Source organism: Aptenodytes forsteri, unplaced genomic scaffold (genome assembly GCF_000699145.1).
Source record: "Aptenodytes forsteri isolate BGI_AS27 unplaced genomic scaffold, ASM69914v1 Scaffold68, whole genome shotgun sequence".
NCBI classification, from domain to species: domain Eukaryota; kingdom Metazoa; phylum Chordata; class Aves; order Sphenisciformes; family Spheniscidae; genus Aptenodytes; species Aptenodytes forsteri.
Genome location: NW_008795382.1, coordinates 1,661,698 through 1,682,336, shown reverse-complemented (window position 1 = coordinate 1,682,336; position 20,639 = coordinate 1,661,698). Strand labels below are relative to the sequence as shown.

Here is a 20,639-nt window from a genome sequence, read left to right as displayed (position 1 = left end):
TAATCATATATTCCTGTAGTAAAATTAACTTAGGTTGGCTGAGCAGTTTCAACAAAGTGTTAACCAAAAGAAAAACTGAGGGAGCTGTACTGAAAATGAGGGAGGCAAGAAAAATTTATAAACTTTGTCAGTAGGGAGTATTAGACTACAGTTCTTTCCAATTTACGTTGCTTTAACTTCTATAATGTCTTTTGGTGATGGTATTTGCTCTCATCGAGTTGGTGCTAGTTAAAGCTTGAAGTGGTGTTTTTCTGGCAGATTCTTCATTGCCTCAAGCAAAATTCAGAGCGTGAAGGGAGAAAACTGGAAGAATGTACCGCTAAAGTGAAAGATCAGAAAATACTATTGGAAAAGGAACTAACAGATCAACAAAAGAAACTGGAGCAGGCAATAGCGAAAGTAAGGCTGGCAGAAGAAAACATCAGGAAGCTGGACAAGGAGGAGTCCTGGTGTGCAGCACTTGAAGAAACTGTCAGAAAAAGCAGTAAGATTCATGGCGCAAATAAACTGTTACCATTTATGGGTTCTAAGTCTAATGAAACCAACAAATATTTCTGTTGATCTTGCTTGGTTTCTAATGCAGCACCTGGATTGACTCTCGATCCTTAAATTGACTTGTTCAGAGAACTGAAGTTGTAAAGCCAACTGGTGTTCCATCCCCTCTCACCTCGTGTCTGTGTTTTTACAAACCATTGCTCAGCACGTTAATGTGTTTGAAAAATACCTAATGTGTATGAAATATGCCAAGATACTTACATTTCTGCTAATCTGGATTGTTTTTAAAAAAATGTCAATTACAGAACATCAGCTCTCAGAAAAAGAATTACAATTACACAAAAAAAATAGAGAAATACAGTCTCTTCAAAAAGAACTGGAAGTCTCCAAGTCTGAGCTAAACCATCTCCAAGATCAGATAGCATCAGAGAGGAAAAAAGCAGCGAAACAAATCTTGAGTCTGAAAGAAGCAATGAAAATGCAAAGGATGCAGCTTGAAAGAAAACTGCACGTAAGTCCTGGCTGAGGGGAGAATGTTTGGGGATTTGGGTTATTTTTAAACAGCAAAATGATAGAACATCCATTTTTATCGTGGGAGGAACGAAGTAATGCATTAACTTCGTGGCTAGACAGAACTTGAGGCAACCAAACTCTGGTATTTCTAGGCTGTGCTGCAGAACACCTCTCTGGTTACTCCCATTTAATGCTGTTTCTGCCTTTTAACTTGAAGAAATCGTGTTATGTGGGTTCTCGATTCATTTTTCTGCAGTGGATGCTCACAGTAAAAGGCAATCTTTCTGCATTTTCCTAGGAACAAAAGCCTGAAAATAACTGTTCGCAGAGTGATACAGCGACTGCTGAAGAAGTAGCACACAATAACCATGAACGAACCAAGTGCCTTATCAAGGACCCTGGCCAGATCCAACAGGACTATTTGGATCTCCAAACCCAGGTATAACTGCGTGGCCAAACACAGGCGGGTTTGAGGGAAAGCTGTGTCTTCCAGACAAGTTTATATTGTATTAGTTTTGAATCTCCTCCTGGCTGCTGTATCACAGTTAGAAATAGACCTACTTAAAATTGCCGTGCGATTTTTCCCAAATCTGGGAGAAGTTAAGCTTTGTTAACAATCGGTAGGATCAGGCAGCTCAGTAATCCCCGTTTAAAAATGAACAAACCAACTCCAGCCAGGCAGTCACGTGCGGAGTTCTCAGCGTAGGGCTGCCAAAGCTCGAAAGCGGTATTTCATTCTTCAGATCTTGAAGGCTGTGGCGGAGCGGCACAACTGCATGGCTGCCCTCCCATCACGTGGTGAATTACAGGCACTCTTCAGACCCGTTCAAATGGATCAACCCCTCTCGCCCAGTAAAATGATGCCTGAAAAAGAGACCGTGTTCTCTGGAGGTGGGCTGAGGGTGGAGGGGGCTGGCCCTAGCTATTTGTTAAGAGTAATTGGATTTGGGTGCTCCCAAGATTCATAGCAAATGCACCGTAACATTTGCTGTCGGCTCAGCTTAGGCAATGCTTCAGTCAAGAATTAGGACTCCGGCTCCTGTTTACATTAAGGTTTGGTAATAGGAACCTGGCATAACTAGTCATAATTTATGCAAATCACTAAATGCTATCAAAGTTCAAAGCTACTCACAACTTGTTAGTGCTCACCTGGGCCAGCATTTTCTTCTTTTGATACTCACTTTAAATTAAAAGGCGATTCCATGTTGTCCTAGTCCTTTAGTAAATCCTTTATAAATTGTTTCTAAGCCCTTTAAAAATAGGGTCCTTCAGAGAAGAACATTGTTAGTGACTAGAAAGCATTCAAGGAGACTATGCGAGACCAGAGTATGAACAGGTTTAAGTTAACAAGTTGTGTCTTGGTAACTTTAGCTGCCTCTATTACCATCCGAGGGGCTCCACAGGCAAAGTTAATGTCAGAATTAGGGCTGCATCTGTTCAGAGGCTTTGTGATTTCCAATTGCAATAGTCAAAACGTAAACATTTCAGAACGAAGCCTTGTTCAGTTATGCAGGAAAATCCCTCTGGATTGATGCGTTTGTAACGTGACAGCAAAATGATGAGACTGTTCTATGATGTAGGTTAAAACTCAAGACGACCTGGGAAGGAGACAAAGGGAAATGCAGAAGGCAGCAGTGTTGCTTCAACTGGAGGTTGAAGATGAAATTAGGATGGGGTTTACATCTTCAAGCCCATCTTCTCTGGAACCGCTGGAAGATTCGGAAGCATCTTCTGAAGTAAAGGGAAGTCTGCAGTGTGAATCTGATCGATTAGAGGAGGAGGAGGCTGGTCCGTTTGCCGCTGCTGACAAAAGACTCCTCTCACTGGAAGAAAAGTTGAATTTTTCTAAAGTCTTCTTAATGGTAAAATGCTTTCAAAACGTAGCTGCTGCTCACGCTACAGCTGAGCGTGTCAGTATTGGTAACTTAATTGTAATGCTCCATTGCTGAATGTGCTTTTGTTTCTGAAAGGATGAACAATGGCGTGGAGAGGCTCTCCGAGAAAAACTGCAGCATCGTGAAGATCGGCTGAAGGTGGCACATCTCCTCCCAGTCACACTAATATGTCCGTTGGGTCCCTTCTAAAAATGATCTAAACAACCCGGGAGCGTGGGGGATCCTTCTCCAGCTCTGGCATGTCCACTCTGTGCAGAACGACTAGCTACAGCGTATCTTTGGGTGGGAACGGTAAAAGAAAGCCTAGCAACCGCGTGCTATATCAAGATGAATAATTTTAATTAACAGTTAATTGGATTTTTGAGTATTCCAACAAGATTCCCTGGTTTACATCATACTGTGGTGCGTGAGCAACATGACAAATTACAGTTCAGCAGCACCCGTGGTCACTTTCAGTACAGGTGATGGTCAAGTTTAGTTAGAACGTATCTGTTGTGCTCTCTTCAAGCAGTTCATGATAGAGGCCATAAAAATAGAGCTTATTTCTGACTTGGGAGGAGGTGAACTCTTTAAAAATAATTTGCAAACCCATTGCCATCTGCTTGTGGTTTGAGACACTAACGTTACATCCCTTACGGCTTGACTTTAAGGTCATCTGGCTTTTTTCTTTTTAAATACAGTCTTGAAAATTACACTAGCTGGATATAAATAGAACTAATGATGTATTTAGGCTCAGCTCCGGCAGTGCATATCCAAGCAAGTAGAAGTATTAATCAGAGGAAAACAGCAAACAGAAGGCACCCTTCACAGCTTGAAGCGACAGGTTGATGCACTGGATGACCTGGTCAGCAGCACTTCTTCAGATGCAGAGTTTCTAGCCCAAAGCGCAAGTCTAGTGTCTCTTCACGATGCTCTGCATGCAACAAAAACACAGGTAATGCTCTACCATGTACAGGAATTCTGGGTTTGGTGTTTTTAATAATTTTTAGCTCACTAGTAGCCTACTGCAGCCATACGCTCGCCATCTTAGAGGCACTGCAGGGGTTTTCCGAAGGTGGGGTGAGCGTACTGTACGCTTGGTTACTCTGGCAGTAGCTAACTTGTTTGAAAAGGGTGAGTTTTCCTCAAAGTTGTTTGGTTTGTGGTTTTTCTTTTTCTTTTTACTTTGTCTTACCTTTTATTCCTTAAAATCCAGATTCTTTTTTTGTTCCTTAAAGATTAATATGACTCTGCTAATTGAAGACATTAATTTATTACTCAGCCTTACTTTTACTGCTTTTTCTAGACTACTCTGACAAGAGTTGCGCACTTCCCCGGCAGGCCGGCAGGTGTTTCAGCGGTGTCTCAGACGTTGCGTTCCTGCTCGCGAGGAATTTCTCAGTAAAGCCCAGAGGTGAGACATGACTTCAGTCCAGTTCGAACTTCGTACCGAGTCACGAGTGTCTCGAAGGCTGGGGCTTGTGGGCTGTAGGTGGTGGTAGCCCAAGGGCAGGTGTGGGTGCAGGACTGTTCTCGGGCCGTGCTGTCCCTTCCCAGTGAAAGCATTCCTGTGGTTGGCATCCTGGCACTTGATGCCATTTTGGCTCTTAGATATCTATTTTCAAACAAATTGTGGGCGAGAGCTGCTTGTCAACTCTCATATGACACGGAGAAATTACTGCTGCGTTGACCAACTTAAATGTTAAGCTACTGCCATCCTCGATCTTTCAGTAATGCTTTTCTGGTTTTGGTAAATGTATGGCCTAGCATCTAAATTTCAGTTACAGCTACTTACAACGCTGGCCTGGTACTTAAGTGTTCTTTTGTAATGATTTAAGTTAAAAATATATTACTTCAAGAGCTGCCATACATTTAGAAGAAAAGCTTCAAGCACACCTACAGCTGCTTCTAGGAAGCTGCCAGCCAGCAGGAGTGAAGCAGTCTCTCAGGACAGCTGTAAATGGTGCCTGTGCTGTGCAACAGCCGGAACAGGTCAGACCACACGAACTTCCCTCATCACAGGGCAGAACCACTGACGTCAGCTCTCTTCTAGGCGACGCCTGATCTGCATGCACTGCTCCTCAGACGCGTGCCATCACTTACCACCTTCGAAGACTTCTACCTCACTATTTTGCAAGCCTTTTCTAAAAAGGCATTTGCCACCAACAGCAAACAGCTGGCTGCAGGGCCTGCGCTGTACTGTGAAGTTTTTGTACGATTAAATAACTGAGCTTTATGTATATAAGTTGTTTTAAAAACTATTTTAAATGTGGATTTAAATGTGTCCAAAACAGCTACTTCTATTTGTTGTTTGTTGGTTTCCACTTTAAAGAAAGCCTGTAACAAGGACAGAGTTGTCCATTTACCTGTTGTCAAATGCATGGATGTTTTAAATATAATTATTTTTGAGTACTTCCTTAAAATAAACTTCAGTCACTGAAGTTTGTTTTAATCCATGGTTGGTTGGTTGGGTTTTTGAGAGTTACTCTCCAGGATTTATGCAATCCTGGGTTAGGACAGCAGTAGCACATTCTTTGCAGAAAGTGAAACTTGCCCAGTATCAGTAGTTACGTAGTTGTAACTGTCACTGGCTCCTGGTGGGAAGCCTTCAGTGCCCCTTCCTTCACCGTATCATAGCACGGGGCTATGGTTGATGGTTCCGTAACAAAGTTCCACACAACTTGCTCTTAATTAGCAGCGGGAAAAACACTTTGTAAAGCCTTTGGGCTGCAGGAGCAAGGCACCACAGAACACAGGACACATTAGTGCACCTAACAGCATGTCCTAAAGAACATCTCTTCACCCTCCAGCAGGAAACTTGCACAGTGACTCTTTCCCAGCCCTTCCCACCTAGACAGGCTTTGAAATCATTCTCAATCTTGCCCTTTCTCATCCACATCATTAATATAAACCTTTTCTATACAGTAAGTGTCACCCAGCAACTATGTCACATTGCACAGGGACTGAACACCACTACCCAGCTCTGGCCATTTGTTCTGGACTCAGCACTGGCCTGTTACATCCTGAAGAGTTTTGGGCTCTAGCAGTGACTGGCAGACTCCTCTTGTGAAAAGCCTGTGAAGTTTTTACCACTTATTTAAGGTCCATCATAAAGGTTACCACAAGCAATTAAAGCACACATACCATCACTACAACGGATTCTTGCATAGTCACTCACATTCCTCCTCTGCCAGTTTAATGAGATGCTTTTCTCAAGAACCAGAGGCCTGACTGCAGGCAAGCAGGAGCACCTGCTTGGCAGCTTTTGCAAGGCAGCTGCTGTGCTGGATGGGAAATAGCTTCAGACTTTTGGAGTGAGAACAGCAGCAGCCCCTGTTGGACAGCTCCAAGGAACAAGCCCCCTCAGAAGTCACACCATAAGCAGAGAAGGCCAGAGCAAATAACACAAGCCACTGTAGTTTATCTAGATACAGGTACTTTATTTACAAATATTTAGATTAATAGCATTGTTACATCAAATGAGGAGTACAGCAGTCCGAACAAATCCTTTCTGTGACAGAAACAATAAGACCTACTACTGTCACTTACTCTGGGAGTACAGGTATTGCACCTCAACAAGCTGTCATCGTTAGAACAGTTACTTCACGTCAGCATTTACTTCACATCAGCAGCAGGTCGTGGTCCCTGGGCAAACCCTTGGTGGTGCAACCTCGGTTTTAGCAGGATGCATTAGCTGTAGATCTTGAACATACCCATCTACTTAATATTAGTTAAAAAAAGGACTAACCAGACAAAACAAAGGGACAGTGCACAAGTTACCCAAATCCTATTGTCTGCACATTCCAGTTTTGGCTTTTATTTAACATTGACTGTACAATACTCGGTACCACTGTTTACTTACAAGTCTGAACATTGTATAGTTTTAGTGTCTAGAGAGGGATTTTAAGACTACTTTGTATTTTAAACGCTGCAGTAAGACTGAGGTCAGACCTCTGATCATGGTTAAGCACTTACATCCCCTTCCATTTTTAAACCATATGCAATGTTTTCCAAGTGAAGCTTCGCGTGAAATACAGCAGCACTGCATGTAGAGCCACACGTTGCTGTCTGACACCACCGTAAACCCCACGTGTAGTTCAGCAACATCCACCTGTGCACGGTCACCGCTCGACATCTCCCCTCTACACAAGCATTACAGGCTGTGTCACCCCATGAAGGATGTACTCAAAGGCTTGGTGAAAGAGCCTGAGTCTTAAAAGAAACCCTGACACAGGACTGTTAAAAAAAAAAAAATACAACAGTAGTTAAAAAACCCTAGAGAGCACACACGTTGTTCTGACCGTCCAGTTCAGCCTCTGACCATTCAAAAAGTTAAAGGTATAAAAGCGTAAGATGTGCAAGAGAACCAGCCTTTGTATACAATGCAAGGCAGGCGATGAAGCCCAATAATGCAAAACGCTTACAGAAGAGAAAAGCAGGTTAGCACACCGCTGATTGCACGGAACGGGATTAATAAAACGGCATAGATATACCACAGTGCAAAGGTGAAAGACAGATTCCACTAGTGTTAGTTTCTGCGTCGGGCTGAGAGTTCCCCCAGCGCAATGGCCACTGTCAACACAAGGGGTTAAGCCTATTTCTGTCCTAAGGGGGCGATGTGGTCACATATAGGTCATACTGTACAAACTGGTATTTTCTTATATACTGTTCTAATGCCAGTAATCATTTTCTTCATTAAAATCATATACACAGGATGTATTTAACCATTAGCTCAGTTCCTTCAAATTTTATACATATTTACGTTCTGTTAACAAATGTAAAGGATAAAAGTGGCAAAAAAATGACGTAAAGCTATGAGCACACGAACGAATGGATTGTTTCCCTGTGCAAGTTGTACGCTCCCGCGCCAGCCCACCCCTACCCCCAATACGCACCCCAGGGAATTCTTTCAACAAAAGCACATTGGTACAGAGCCCCTCGCTACCGTCGGAAGTCATTTCACAGCAAAAACTTATCCTTTACTATGGACAGCTCTAAACCGTAGAGGTGGGGAAGAAAGGCCAAAGAACCATAAAATTAAACCGTACAAGACAAAGCCCTGCAAACGTGTAAAATCATGAGTCCAGCATCAGTGCTCAGTTTAAATTATGTATCGGTGACACTATCACAAGGACAATCCCTGCAAACGTGTAAAATCATGAGTCCAGCATCAGTGCTCAGTTTAAATTATGTATCGGTGACACTATCACAAGGACAATCAAGGAAAAAAAAAAACTTCTAGATTTACCATGCAGGAGAGGTTTTATTACTCTACTTGCCTTTGATAACCTGATTACATCTAAAGTTGTTTAGCAGTTTAGTACTGTGTTAAACTCGTCTCAGAGTTTTAATTAAACCCAATAAGATGTACAGAAGACAGGGAAGCAGTCAAAAGCACCGCTTCCAACAGACAGAGGTGAAAGGTCAGAAATGGAGCCATGAAACAGAGGTCACTAGCAGCCACAGCCTTCTCTCTGGGGCTGGGGTTCACTGGTTAGTCGCCCCCCCTGCGGAGCTGACGGTTTGTGCTGTACACCCGATTCTGCAGCATTCAGATCCAGGCTTCCGTCTTGGATATTCTGGTAGATTTTCTTGGCAGCCTCCAGGAATGCATCCTCAACGTTCTCTCCGCTACGAAGAGAGCAGCAGGAGTTATTTAGGCTACGCTGCAGCAAAGCGATGCAGGTTACGGAGGCAGCTGGCTAGACACCCTTGCTGGGATTTGACAAGTCGCCAAGTATAAGCCAGTTGCTACCCTGTCCTCTTACATGCAAGAGGAGCTTACAGTACTTAAAGCAGACATACCACAAAGTTTGATAACCTGTCCCTGGGACAGCCCTTGATAGGGCAATTCACTCCCTGGCCATTAAGTCTGTTAGGACTTAGTCAGGGATAAAAAAAATAAATACATGCCAAAACACTGAGTAGCAAAAATAAGCTAAGGCACTGAGCAGTTTTGAAAGAGGCTTAAAGATAGGGGAGCTACTATTAATCAAAACCTTTTTGTTAAGAAGTTCCATGAAAACAGGTGCCAGTTGGAACCACATTTACTGGTGTCACTAGAGATCCGATCCCTTGTGTTCTGACAGGCGCCCCAGCTGACACAGCCTACCACCAGTACGGTGCGGCAGTGACCGAAGGGACTGGCTGTTCACTGCACAACATGCTTACAGCTTGAAACATCCGAGGGAAGGAACATCTAATTGGGAACCACTCTTACCCACATGTACACATTCTACACTCAAATGATGTCTTAAAACCAAAAGAGTTCACTTGTTGAATTCAACAGTCCTTGCCTGAAATGTAGCGAGAGGTCTGATTTCCAGGTCACCTTCAAGTCAAAGGTGACATGATCGAAACCGCTGTACATACCTTACCCTCTAAGAGAACTCAAACCCAATGGTTTTTTCACTTGTAGAACCCTACTATACCTGAACCCTATGGCTGTACTTAGTCATAATCAATATATTCCTCTTAAACAGATCACATCTGAATCATTACTCTAGAGAAAAGTAACTTACGTTTTTGCACTTGCTTCAAGGAACAATAAACCTGTTCAGAAACAGAGGTTTAACAGTCAATGCATAATATACTTCAAACAGCCCGAAGTCAGTCGCAGCAAGACCTGCTGATTACATGCAAGACACTGTTTTAGTACTAAATGGTATTTTTTGACTAAGTGAAGGCAGCAGTACGCAAGCTGATCTCTAGAACTAAGCACAGTTAAGAGTTCAGCCAGACTATTGAGGCACAGTAGAAGTTTATACATACAATTACATTACTTTGGAAATGTAAGCTTGCGGCTATCAATGCTGAGGAGTCACTTTAACATTGCTATCTTGTAGGAAATGTAACCGCTCAAGAGAAAACACACACCATTTTCTTCAGCAAACTGTTTGGCTTCTTCATATGTAACATCCCTCTGTGCTTCCAGATCTGCTTTATTTCCTATGAGGATTATCACCTAGTTCAGAAGAGAGAAAATTAGTCTGGGAAAAAGCTTATTAGCTTTTTCGCTACCACCCTCTTTATTAAAAAGATGAAAAAACAAAAGGAAATACGCAGAAAAGTTTAACTGCAAAACCCACGCATCTTCAGGAAAACACTGCTCTAGCAGTGTAAAGTCAGGAACAGCGTCTCCAGCTGACACTTTCAAATGCTTTAGGCCATTCTCATGCGATGGGGTCCTAAAAAGCAGTAGTCCTGCTCTCTATTAAAGTTTTACTCGGAACCACTTCCTGTATTTGTTTAATCATCTGCTAATCCAGCCAGAATCTTTAAGTTTTTCATCACGGCAGAGAGTCTTCCCATGAGCTTGGTGCTAAAGTATTTCAGGGGCATTCAGAAGACGACCAAAGGACAACAGTTTTGTGGTGTGGTCAAACAGACACAGAAGAACCTTCTTCCCCCATCCCTCCAGAAGACCTGGTCAGCTTTTGCTGAAGATCCGATTTATATTCCAATCGAAGATGAGATGGCATTCACCTCATTACTACCACAAAGCAAGAAGAAGTAGTAACAAAAGTTAAGGTTTGTTCAATCACAATTTTGTCTCCAACTGCTGAAAATAGGCCCCTGAAAGGTGAGTAGCACAACAAGACTTTCAGAAGAAGCCACTGCTTTCCTGCACAGGAGCCTACGCTTTTCCTCCAGCTGCAGTAAGGGAAGAGAGTCGCTGGTATACTGCCAAGTGGGGACATCAGGATAACTCGGAGCTAAGCAATTGAGAAAACACAGGCAGCTTATTTAAGAGAATACTGCTACCACTGCAGATGCTTTGGCCTAAGCCTTCCACCTCTTGCTTAGAGATAAGCAATCCTGCTTTCAAGCTAAATAAAGTCCAACTTACAGTATTTGGATTGGTGAGGTTCCTTGCATCTGTCAGCCAGCTGCTTAAGTGATTATACGTACTTCTTCTGCAAAGAATCAAGCGAGTACAGTTTTAGCTACAGTATTTTTTAAAATACCTAAGTGCCAACAGCATAGTCAGCACCCATTAAACACACTAATATCTGTCATCCCTATTCTTCTCCCCAACCTCAAGACAGACAAAGCAGCCAGCATCTTGTTTGGACTCAGACCAAGATTTCAACAAGTCAACTTTAAACGCACAGAGCAACTCATACAACACAGGTGGAAAGACAGGCCAATTCACACCTCTAGGACATGGCAGTTTTACTCTCTCCACAAGGAGAACATTTGTATTGTTTTGTACAGAACACAAAGGATTTCCTGTCAAATACTCTCCTGGAACACTGTACAGTAGAATAGCGCTTCGGTAACAAACAGTGAAGATGACTTACGTTTTACTCAAGATTTAAGCAAACAGGAGATATAGCTATATATGCAGAGAAAAAAAAAAGAGGTGCTTAAAGAATATCAAGAACAGCCCCAGAGGAAGATAGGAGACGTGTGAAAGCAGGAGTATTTTGCGTTGCACATCTGATTAGTTATTCTTTTAGCAGCATCTTTAATTTTCATCTAAAAAAGGAAGACAGGAGAGCTTCTATGCAGTCTCGTTTTGTTGGACGATTAGCCCGGGAGGAGGCCCACCCAGAAGTCAGACCTCTCCAATGCTCTCGTCTGTACAGAGTCTGTTAAGCACATTTACACAGCCCACTGCAACAGAGGTAATATTCTGTCCTGTGCCTGCTCTAAGAATATTCCTGCCAGGTAAGCAGCAGTATCCATTGCCTCCCACAAAGAGAAAAATCCACGTACTGAAGAGCAGATTTTAAGGACAAAGCCAGTTCTTTAAACAACTTCAACACAGGCAGTCAAGGCCTGAAATGGCAAGATCCTCAGGTCTGTCAGCAATGAAGTTTTCCAAGAAAAGCAGCTCACATAATTCCTTATGTTTCATTTTCAGCTCTTTAAATACTTCAAACATTTAGACAAAGAAGTGTGGTAAGCTTCACACAACAGGATACAAATCCAGACAGAGTCCTTTAAATCCAAGTCAAGGGGACAGACAAGACAGTACATACAAGGCTGTGGTATCCAAATAGCTTGTCGAGCACAGAGCTACGATACAAGATGCACCAGTCAACAGCACCTTACCTGGTAATGTCGTAGACCATGAGAGCTCCTGCTGCTCCTCTGTAGTAGCTTCGTGTGACAGCCCTGAATCTCTCTTGTCCTGCTGTATCCCAAATCTGTAGTTTAATTTTTTGGCCACTAACTTCAATTATTCTTGTGCCAAATTCAACACCAATTGTGTGGGGACAGTCCGCCATAACTGTCATGAAAAATAAGAGCAAAGATCAGATCTTTCTAGTACAAGGTCTCCTTGCTACAAAGATATCACTATCACCAGTTTTCAGTTACCTTTATAGGTTTTCAGTCTCTAAGAAAGCATTTTTACAGCTACAGTACCCAAACTGTATCACTTAACCAGAAATAAAAGTAAGTATTTCCTGAACTGCTGTTAGCTTTAAACACAGTTATAAAATTCCTCGCCTTCTCTGATGCACGTATACTGATGCTGTTTGGCCACATATATCAGAAGGTATCAAGTCAGCTGATTCTCAGTCTATCCTTGCAGAAATGGTTAACTATTTTAATGCAGTAGGAAAAGGTAACTGTATCTTGGTAATTCCCTAAAAGTTAGAAGTCTGTAAAACAGCTTCAACAACCAACATCCAAGTCATTTCAGACAGGGTAATAGCATGACTGTCCACAGGAAAAAGCCAGTTTCATGAGTAGCTATCAACACAGCAAATCAAAACCAAAAAGGCATCTTTCTAGTTATAGTAAACTCATCTTAATAAGCTCATCTTTAAGAACAATCAAGAAAAAACAGAAAGGAGAAGTACCTATTCAAGCTATCTACAGTTAGTGACAGTCTTGTGGTGAGGTGTTTGGTATGTTAGTTTGTTCGGTTGTACTGCTTCGGCTTAATGCTGACAAAGCAAGAACAAGACACAGCCCTGTCAAGAATCTGACTGTATGCAAAGTAGCATTTAAACAATTGGCTGATACTGAATTTTAATTAAAAGCAACAGTTAAAAAAATCCTATTTCTACTTGAACACATTAATATTTTAAACTGTAGCTCCTACCCACTTATTGCCACATCTCAAGTAGCACACAGTAAAGACTAACTTTGTACTAATAAATACCTACGGACTTATCCACTGAGTGTGAGCTTCATGGAAAGTCGTAAGAGCTAATAGCTGGTGCAAACTCCAATGCAACACTTCATTAAGAAGAATTGAAACTAATTCTTAACTAGTCATGATAGCATACATGAAAAAAACCATTGAGACAGACTGCAGTAAGCCTTAAACACCATCACGCAGGGCAGTCCAAGCGTCACGAGTCACAGCAGCTACAGAGAATGACAGTGCTACTGAAGGCTGCAAACAAAGAGTCAAAGAAAAATGAATCTTTTTTTTCTTTTTGAAGTGCTTAAAAGCACTAAAGACCCCAACTGCTTGCGTTCAAGCTACACCAATACTGAAAACATACAAGTTTCAGACAAGAAATTTTACTTTGTTCCATATCAAAATTCCCCGGAAGAGCTGTAAAATTCCCCGGAAAAGCTGTAAAAACAGACATGGTCTTCCCACTCATCACAGGTAGAACTGACTGAAGCAGCAGTTTTGCCATTACATCATCAGTATTTTGCTTCTACATCTGCAGGAGTCAAAACAAATATCTGACCAAGTACAATACAAACCCATACAGATTAAGACAGACACCACACCAAGCTCATGCATGATGGAAGCAAAAAGGCAGGAAAGAGGGATGAAGCATACCAGTTAGAATAAATATTGTGAATTGAAATACTCACACTTCTTTTCTGTAAATTGATGAAGCAAACAGGACTTTCCTACACCCATGTCCCCTGTTACAGAAAGAATAGTTAAGGCTGACACCACATCATTGTTGCAACAAGCAGACTTTCTTCATCCCACACAACAAATGGTACAGAGAGAGGCAGCCATTCCTTTCTGAGGTCTAGTGGGCAATGTTCTATACCTGGCTACAGTCCTTAAATTTATCAGCATTTGCACTATAGTTTTGGTAACAGGTACAGGGTTGCAAGCAAGGGTGGAGCAGAAAACTCAAAAGAGAAGTTAATCTGTATTACTGTTTTTACAACTGTATTTCACAAGGTTATGAGAAGTAGACCTGCAAGAAACCAAAATGTAAAATACACCTTTTGAGTGTTTGCCCTGCTCCTGTCTTACTTGCAGTTACTGGTAAGGACATCAAGAACACTGACAACCAACCAGAACACACCAAGAAATTGCTTCACTTCCACTGATCCACTTACACAACACCAATAGCGAGAAACAGCAAGATCTGTTAAGAACCAACTTTTCCACAGGCTGAGGCTGTCACAGCAGCCTGACTTACAATCCATGACAGTAAGATTGCAGATCACTTACACCTACACAAAATCATTAAGAATTCAACAATTAAAAGCAAGACGAGTTCTTCCAGGACAGAAATAAATGCAAGCAAGTCCCTGACTCTAAACAGCCAAGGAAGCTGCAGCTAAAAGCAACATTTAAACACAAAAATAAAGCCTGACAGAAGTTTATAAGCCTGTCTAAAGCAATGGATTCCAATTAGTACTTGTGTCTTCAACATAGATTCTAAAAAACCTTTGAGACTAACAATGCAGAGGCAGTCAAAGTGCTATAGTAAACCTGAATCAACACAACATCCCAGTTGTGTTGATTCCCATTACAGTTTTTCCCCATTTCCAATGGATTTAGCAATTTTTCTAAATATAAACTTGATTTAGGGAGAAAGGGGCCACAGGCATGTGTTTTTAGAATGCCTTTTTTCCTAGTGCTATGCAGAGAGCTAAGCATTATGGCCCTAACAGTAAAGATATTCAAGAATACTGAAGTATGTATGTCAAGAAGAAGTTATTTTTAACAGTAACTCAGCAATAAAGTGAACTCAATACAGGCACCGGTACTTGCCCTCACTCCCAGTTCACCTGCCACCAATCACACAGCTCTAGTTCTGCAGCACACAAAGGCATTTGCCTTTATACTGTCAACTGCTAAAGCTTTAGAGCAAGTGTGGCCATCTGCAAGGGACTGGAGTTGGACCAGTAACTACTGAAAGAATCATTATCATATAGCAAGTAGCATGCAACAGAAGTCAACAATAGTACAGCCACAGGGTTTGTAGGTAGGCTGTCATGCATATACACACTGACATAAACAGGTACGTGCCCAGTGATACTTACCAATAATGATGTACTTAAAGATGTAGGAATAGTTGTAAGGTGCAGTTGCCATTGTGGCACTAAAACAAAAAATAGAACACATCAGAACTGCTGCTTGTTCACCAAACTCAACCCAATTCATCCAATTTAGTTCATACAAGCAAACAAAAACCCCTTCCCCTTCCTCTCCCCCCCCAACTATCCTTTCATTCACAGTTCAAGTTTCTGTGTACTTCCCCACAGTCACTGAATTGGTGCCAGAGACATTCAGCAAGACTCCCATATCATTTGCTCTGAACCCCTGTCAGTAAGGCCTCTAGGTAGAAATACGCTCTGCATAGTATCGATACTCATTCAGTTTTATGCAGAAAGACTTAAAGCTGTTGAAAAGCTCCAGTAGCTTCTTGCTTTGTACAGAGTCACTGAGCAGACCAGCACTCGCTAGCCAAATAGCTGATACATAAACTGAAAATAAAAATCTGACTCCAAAAAGAAAAATCTGAAGACTTTTAACAAAACCAGCAATTTGGAACTATTACCTCACACTTCTGAGACTTGCAACAGGAACAAAGGAAACAGTACAGCTTGCATCAAATAGCTAAGAATTACTTAAAAAGACAGCGCAAGAATGCTGTAGTAGCCATAACTGGGGTCTGGACTGCTACACGTCCATGTTAGAAAAGCGGTACAAGCCACAAATCAGATGTTCAGGAAGTTAGTTAACATCTCTGTGGCTTTGTCGGCATAGCAGCATTACAGCAAGGTTTAGCAGTTTCTCTTTTTTTTCCTTGCCTTAAATACACCTCACTGGTGAGATTTACTCACTAATCTGTGCTCTATAGTGGATTTAAGTGATCATCAAAATTAGATTGGGGTAAGTACTTCCAATATTCCAGAGTTTTCCTATGCTTTCCTAGATGTAGGAAGAATTAGAACTGGCTTCAGCTGCGTAAACCTGCAAGGGGTAATAGCTGACTTACCAACTAATATATCAGTTAACCAGGATTACAAGTCTATACAGCCCAGATACTGCCAGTTAACATAAAGGATGCAAAATGCCTGCTTTTGTCCCAGGTTTTAAGTTAACCTAGGTATAGTGTGATCAGTTAAGCAAGTGGAAAATTTCTACTAGGAATTCACCATTTCCTTTCCTGCTCCGGCATGGCAGATAGCCAGTCATTAGAAAAACATGATACTTTTTATGAAGAACATTGCTTTAGCCTAGAAAGATTTTCCTTCAGGTCATGTGTCATTCACATGACAAATGAAACCAGTACTGTAAAGAAATAAAAATGCAGGAAAGCTTACAAGCCTGTAACTTTTTCAAAAGCAAAGTATTGTTTCCTCAACCACAATTAATCCACAACAGTGAACTGTAGTCATAAGAAAGAAGGTGACTGACAACAAATCTCATTCACAACACACAGCCAACAGCCACCGCTTCACACAGCTGAGGTTTAAAGCAAACGCTCTTATCTAGACCTTGGAAGGGGAACAACTCCAACAGGCAGTTAAGAAGGGTTTACTGTGTGCCAGTCGCTGACCTGCACCTTGCCTTTCCTTTGTGCTTGGCTCGTGATATGGAAACTCTGAACTCCTTCTATCCCAAGCAGTATGCAAAGCATCTACGCTAAGTCCTATATATATACACACACACTGTTCTATTAAACCAAGTTTAATCCAAGATAGTAAACAAAAGACAATTTTGGAGAGTAATTCTCATTGTGTTGGCAAGACAGAATTCCACATCAAGTGCTGCATGGGCTCCAAGAACAGTCATTTCAATCAAGAAAATTTTACAGGAAACTCTTCTGCCATAGTAGAGGGAAATCTCATGCAGCCATCCCACACCACCTTTGTCCTGCTCAGTCTCTGGCAGATAACCACTCAGTGGACGGACCACTTCTTATTGCTGTACTGGGTAGGAATTCACATCCATGACTGAAAAATGCACTGCCCTTTACCAAACAAGCCAGCAACTTTACTGCCTTATTTCCCAAGTGGAAGATTCCAGAGTTATAGTATCAGCACTGATTATTTTCAACATCAGCAAATAAAGACAAGTAACTGCTCCGTACAGAGTTCAAAATTAATGTGCCATTGTGGAAACATCCAATACTTCAAATTTTCTGAACACATCTTCACACATTATGTTCTTCCTCTTCTCCAGCATGTCCCAATAGCAGTAACATTCAAACTGAGCATCTTCTGATCCAATCCACTTGTTCTTACAGGATACTTGCTTTCTAAGTAAAGCTAGGAGGACTATGTTCATGGCTCAATTCAGTTTGATAGCTGACAAGGTTAAACCAGAGGATTACGAGGTATGTAAGTGGAAGTACAAAAAAAAAAAACCTTGAAGAGGCCAATTTATATGTGCAAGTACTTCAGGAGGATAGCATGAACTCTATTTTCCACAGAAAACAGGTGGGTGCTGCAGCCACAATAGAGGAAGAAAGGTGAAGACACAGAGCACTAACATGCATCTAGTTTGAAAGACCTATGGTGCGTTCCGAGGATGGTAGTATCCAGTAACTTACACTGTTTAAAAAAAAAAAACCACCACATTGTAAACTCCCGGATAGGGAACCACTCGGGTGGCTATGGAATCTGTCCTGCAGAAACCTAGGTGACGCTCTCTTCCTATACAATACTAGTTGGCTAAGGAATGCTAAGCACTCCAAAATACTCAAAGAAGTTTCATGTTTCTGAGCACATGACTTTACAATATTCCTGTACATAACAAGGCAGGGGAACATGTCTTACTATCCAAGCTTGTAAGCAGCATCACTGGAAGGTGAGGAAAATTTTTTTTTTTTTTTTTAGAGAATGGACAAAGTGGGAACTCTGTGCAGACTATATCACAAACTGAATTTGAAATAAAGTCTCTTAACTAGAGTCTTTACTGCTAAGTATGCATCTCTGTTTATTGACAGTTTTTGCTTGCTAAGATATGTCAATTTTCATTATACTCTAAGTAAAGAAGTCTAACTATGCTATTTCAATATAAAAGAAACTGTCACTGCTTTGCAACTTATGCATCAAAACCATTTCCCACTTCAAAGTGAGAGTGAGAAAACCAAATTCTGTGCTTGGCAACAAAGTCCGCTAAGAACTGGGTGGGAAGGGAGGACTAACTTCAAGCCCCATCTCATTGTTAAAACTTCACCCTCATTCTTACAGTAATATTAGGTCCCTAAAGGAGGTGAGAGATCCCACACCCCACTGTGTACAGCCAGGCCTAGCACGCTCTCTCCACAGCTTAAAGAAACAGATTGTTAATAGCAATACCAACAGATAAATTCACTCATACAATGAGTCTAGACCTTCTCTCAGGTCCCAGAGAGTTGCTGGAGAAGTTATTGTGTCTGATAGACGTACATACTGAAAGCTTGCAGAAAGACAGATAGGGAGTTTAAACACAATTTCTGGAGTTAAACTGGAAAAAGAAAAGTAATACTTTGGTATTGCATTTATTCCAAGGGTCACATTACAGAAGATTCTGAAATACTCCAAATTATTACTAAAGGTCAGGAATCTTTTCTGGAGAACAGATGACTTCTTTAAAAACAAACAAACACCCAAATAACAAATTTTTAAACACTCAAATTCCAATAAGGATAAGCAGGAATCCAAACTGTACTCAGATCTTGGCGTAAAACTGATATTCCAGAAGAACTCTGTGCTAAAGGGGAAAAATAAATGCAACAAACTGAACATGGAAGCCATGGCGAGAATTCAGCCTTAGAAAGCTTACAATCAGCATTTACTACAGATGAAAGAAGGAAGTCTAGACAAGAATAGTGCACAACAGGATTCAGTAAACACAAAAAAATATTAGCTACGTGTTAATGCAAGGGGTTAATATATGTTGATAGCATCAGCCATCTGTTGAAACTGGAATTCTACCTCCACTTCACAGCCCTCTGTTCCAGACATGTGAATCTTAATAATCCCAATATGGGGGTTTGGGGTTTTCCTCTTGGGAGAGCAGGGAGACAAGAACTGCAGGACTGAGAAAGCCGCACGTAAGTATACGCAACTCACCTTCAGCCACTGCTGACAGTATACAACATGACATCAAAGTTAACCAACCATGAATTTACTGTTAACCGAAAGTAAAAAAAGTTTAGCCTGGAAGCTTGCTCTACCTGCCATTTTTCTTCCGGGAAAGTCTGCCAACTTCAAACAAGTTTTAGCTCCCTTTTCAGAGGTAACACTTCCCCAGAGTTTAGAGCATTATTTCAGGATGGCAACTAGCCAGAGGATCATGCTTCACTATACACAGATTGCTGCTAGTTTCAAAGCCTGTACAATTACTTTCTGTATTACAGTTAGAGGACTAGAAATTTCACAGTGAACAGTGTCGCCACAATCCATTTTCCATATATCAACTTCTCTTAGAGGCTTTTTTTTAATTTATAAAGAGTTAAAGATGACCTAACAAGATACTAGTGACACCTACATTTCCTCCTCTAATCAACAAGCACCACACAGGTATTTTGACAGCTCACTGAAGCCTTATTTCAAGTATCAGCATACATCTGTACAAACTGAGATAAGGTTGTTCTAGGCGCATTGCCATAACATTCTTTATCAGAATAACATAACTGTAAATATCATATCCATACCAGCTTTCGTGAGACCCATGCAGCTCCTTCTAGCTCAACTCAAGGACATAGTCAATCTTAACTCTTCACTGGATATCAGTTGCACACAGAAATTCATAGCTTTATGCTCAGCAAGAAGCAGGTATGTTATCAGAAGAGACTAGAACCTGTATGCACAGGTTTTATTAGACACTGCATGTGGTTAATACCATCAGCTGACCGATCCACACAGAGATGATACCTCTGAAAACAGCTATCAGCTTCAAACTCAGGACTGTGTAATTATTACAGGTTCCCCTTAAAAACATACCACTCTGCAGCCAGAGGACCACTGTTTAGTTACTCTGAAGCAAGAGACATTTTGTATTTCATCTGGCCATCCAGGTGTTCTTTCCTCAAGGATATGCAACGGGAAAGGATCTCACAGTTGAAGTCCAGTTCCCTTCTATGAAAGGAATGATATGATGGTGTTACCTTTTATAAACTGAAACAACTTTTAAAGAGCTGTTAGTTTTTTCATTTGGAAGAAAATATTAGTTGCATACAAGGGGAACTGTATGCAACCAATAATAACAACTATTATTTAGCGCAGCTTCTAAGTGTCTACACAAAATGAATAGGTAGTTACCCTCTTTCCCAGGGCACAATCTTCCTCCTCTTCCCTGCATATTTACTTAGATGTTAACCAACAATGAACACTGAGAAGAGATCAATAAGGGGGGGAAGAACTGGGGAGAGGTAGAATTGTTTCAATTCCTAATTGCACTGTTCCCCTGATGAAGACTTTTGTCAAGCACACAAAACAATGCAGTCTAACTGGTACCTTACTTTAGAAGGCTGCTAGAAATACAGTCTGTAATTGCTTCAATTGTGGTCTTCTGTAAAAATCACACCATACTGGAAAGTATTAACAGTTTTGTTATCAATACACCCAAGCAATGAATTCCCATAAGTC

The 20,639-nt window shown here is 41.3% G+C and overlaps 2 protein-coding genes across 3 annotated transcripts in view; one reads left to right on the top strand and one right to left on the bottom strand.

Moving 5' to 3' along the window:
- Positions 1-5,317, top strand: part of CNTRL (centriolin) — a 36,480-nt gene extending 31,163 nt beyond the window's left edge. For both annotated transcript variants that reach the window (XM_019472425.1, XM_019472426.1), the window contains 8 exons: positions 259-484; positions 801-1,006; positions 1,307-1,447; positions 2,589-2,870; positions 2,979-3,041; positions 3,634-3,837; positions 4,189-4,296; positions 4,936-5,317. In XM_019472425.1, coding sequence (XP_019327970.1) covers positions 259-484; positions 801-1,006; positions 1,307-1,447; positions 2,589-2,870; positions 2,979-3,041; positions 3,634-3,837; positions 4,189-4,287 — 1,221 coding nt within the window. In that variant the 3' untranslated portion in view covers positions 4,288-4,296; positions 4,936-5,317. The remainder of the gene's footprint in view (positions 1-258; positions 485-800; positions 1,007-1,306; positions 1,448-2,588; positions 2,871-2,978; positions 3,042-3,633; positions 3,838-4,188; positions 4,297-4,935) is intronic.
- A 2,806-nt stretch (positions 5,318-8,123) lies between these two features.
- Positions 8,124-20,168, bottom strand: RAB14 (RAB14, member RAS oncogene family). The gene is made up of 8 exons (XM_009280610.2): positions 19,995-20,168; positions 15,096-15,154; positions 13,677-13,730; positions 11,943-12,120; positions 10,732-10,798; positions 9,759-9,846; positions 9,404-9,434; positions 8,124-8,513 (listed from the first exon to the last, which is right to left on the bottom strand). The coding sequence occupies exons 2-8, from the start codon at positions 15,145-15,147 to the stop codon at positions 8,336-8,338; spliced, it is 648 nt and encodes a 215-aa protein (XP_009278885.1). The 5' UTR covers positions 15,148-15,154; positions 19,995-20,168; the 3' UTR covers positions 8,124-8,335.
- Positions 20,169-20,639: the final 471 nt, after the last annotated feature.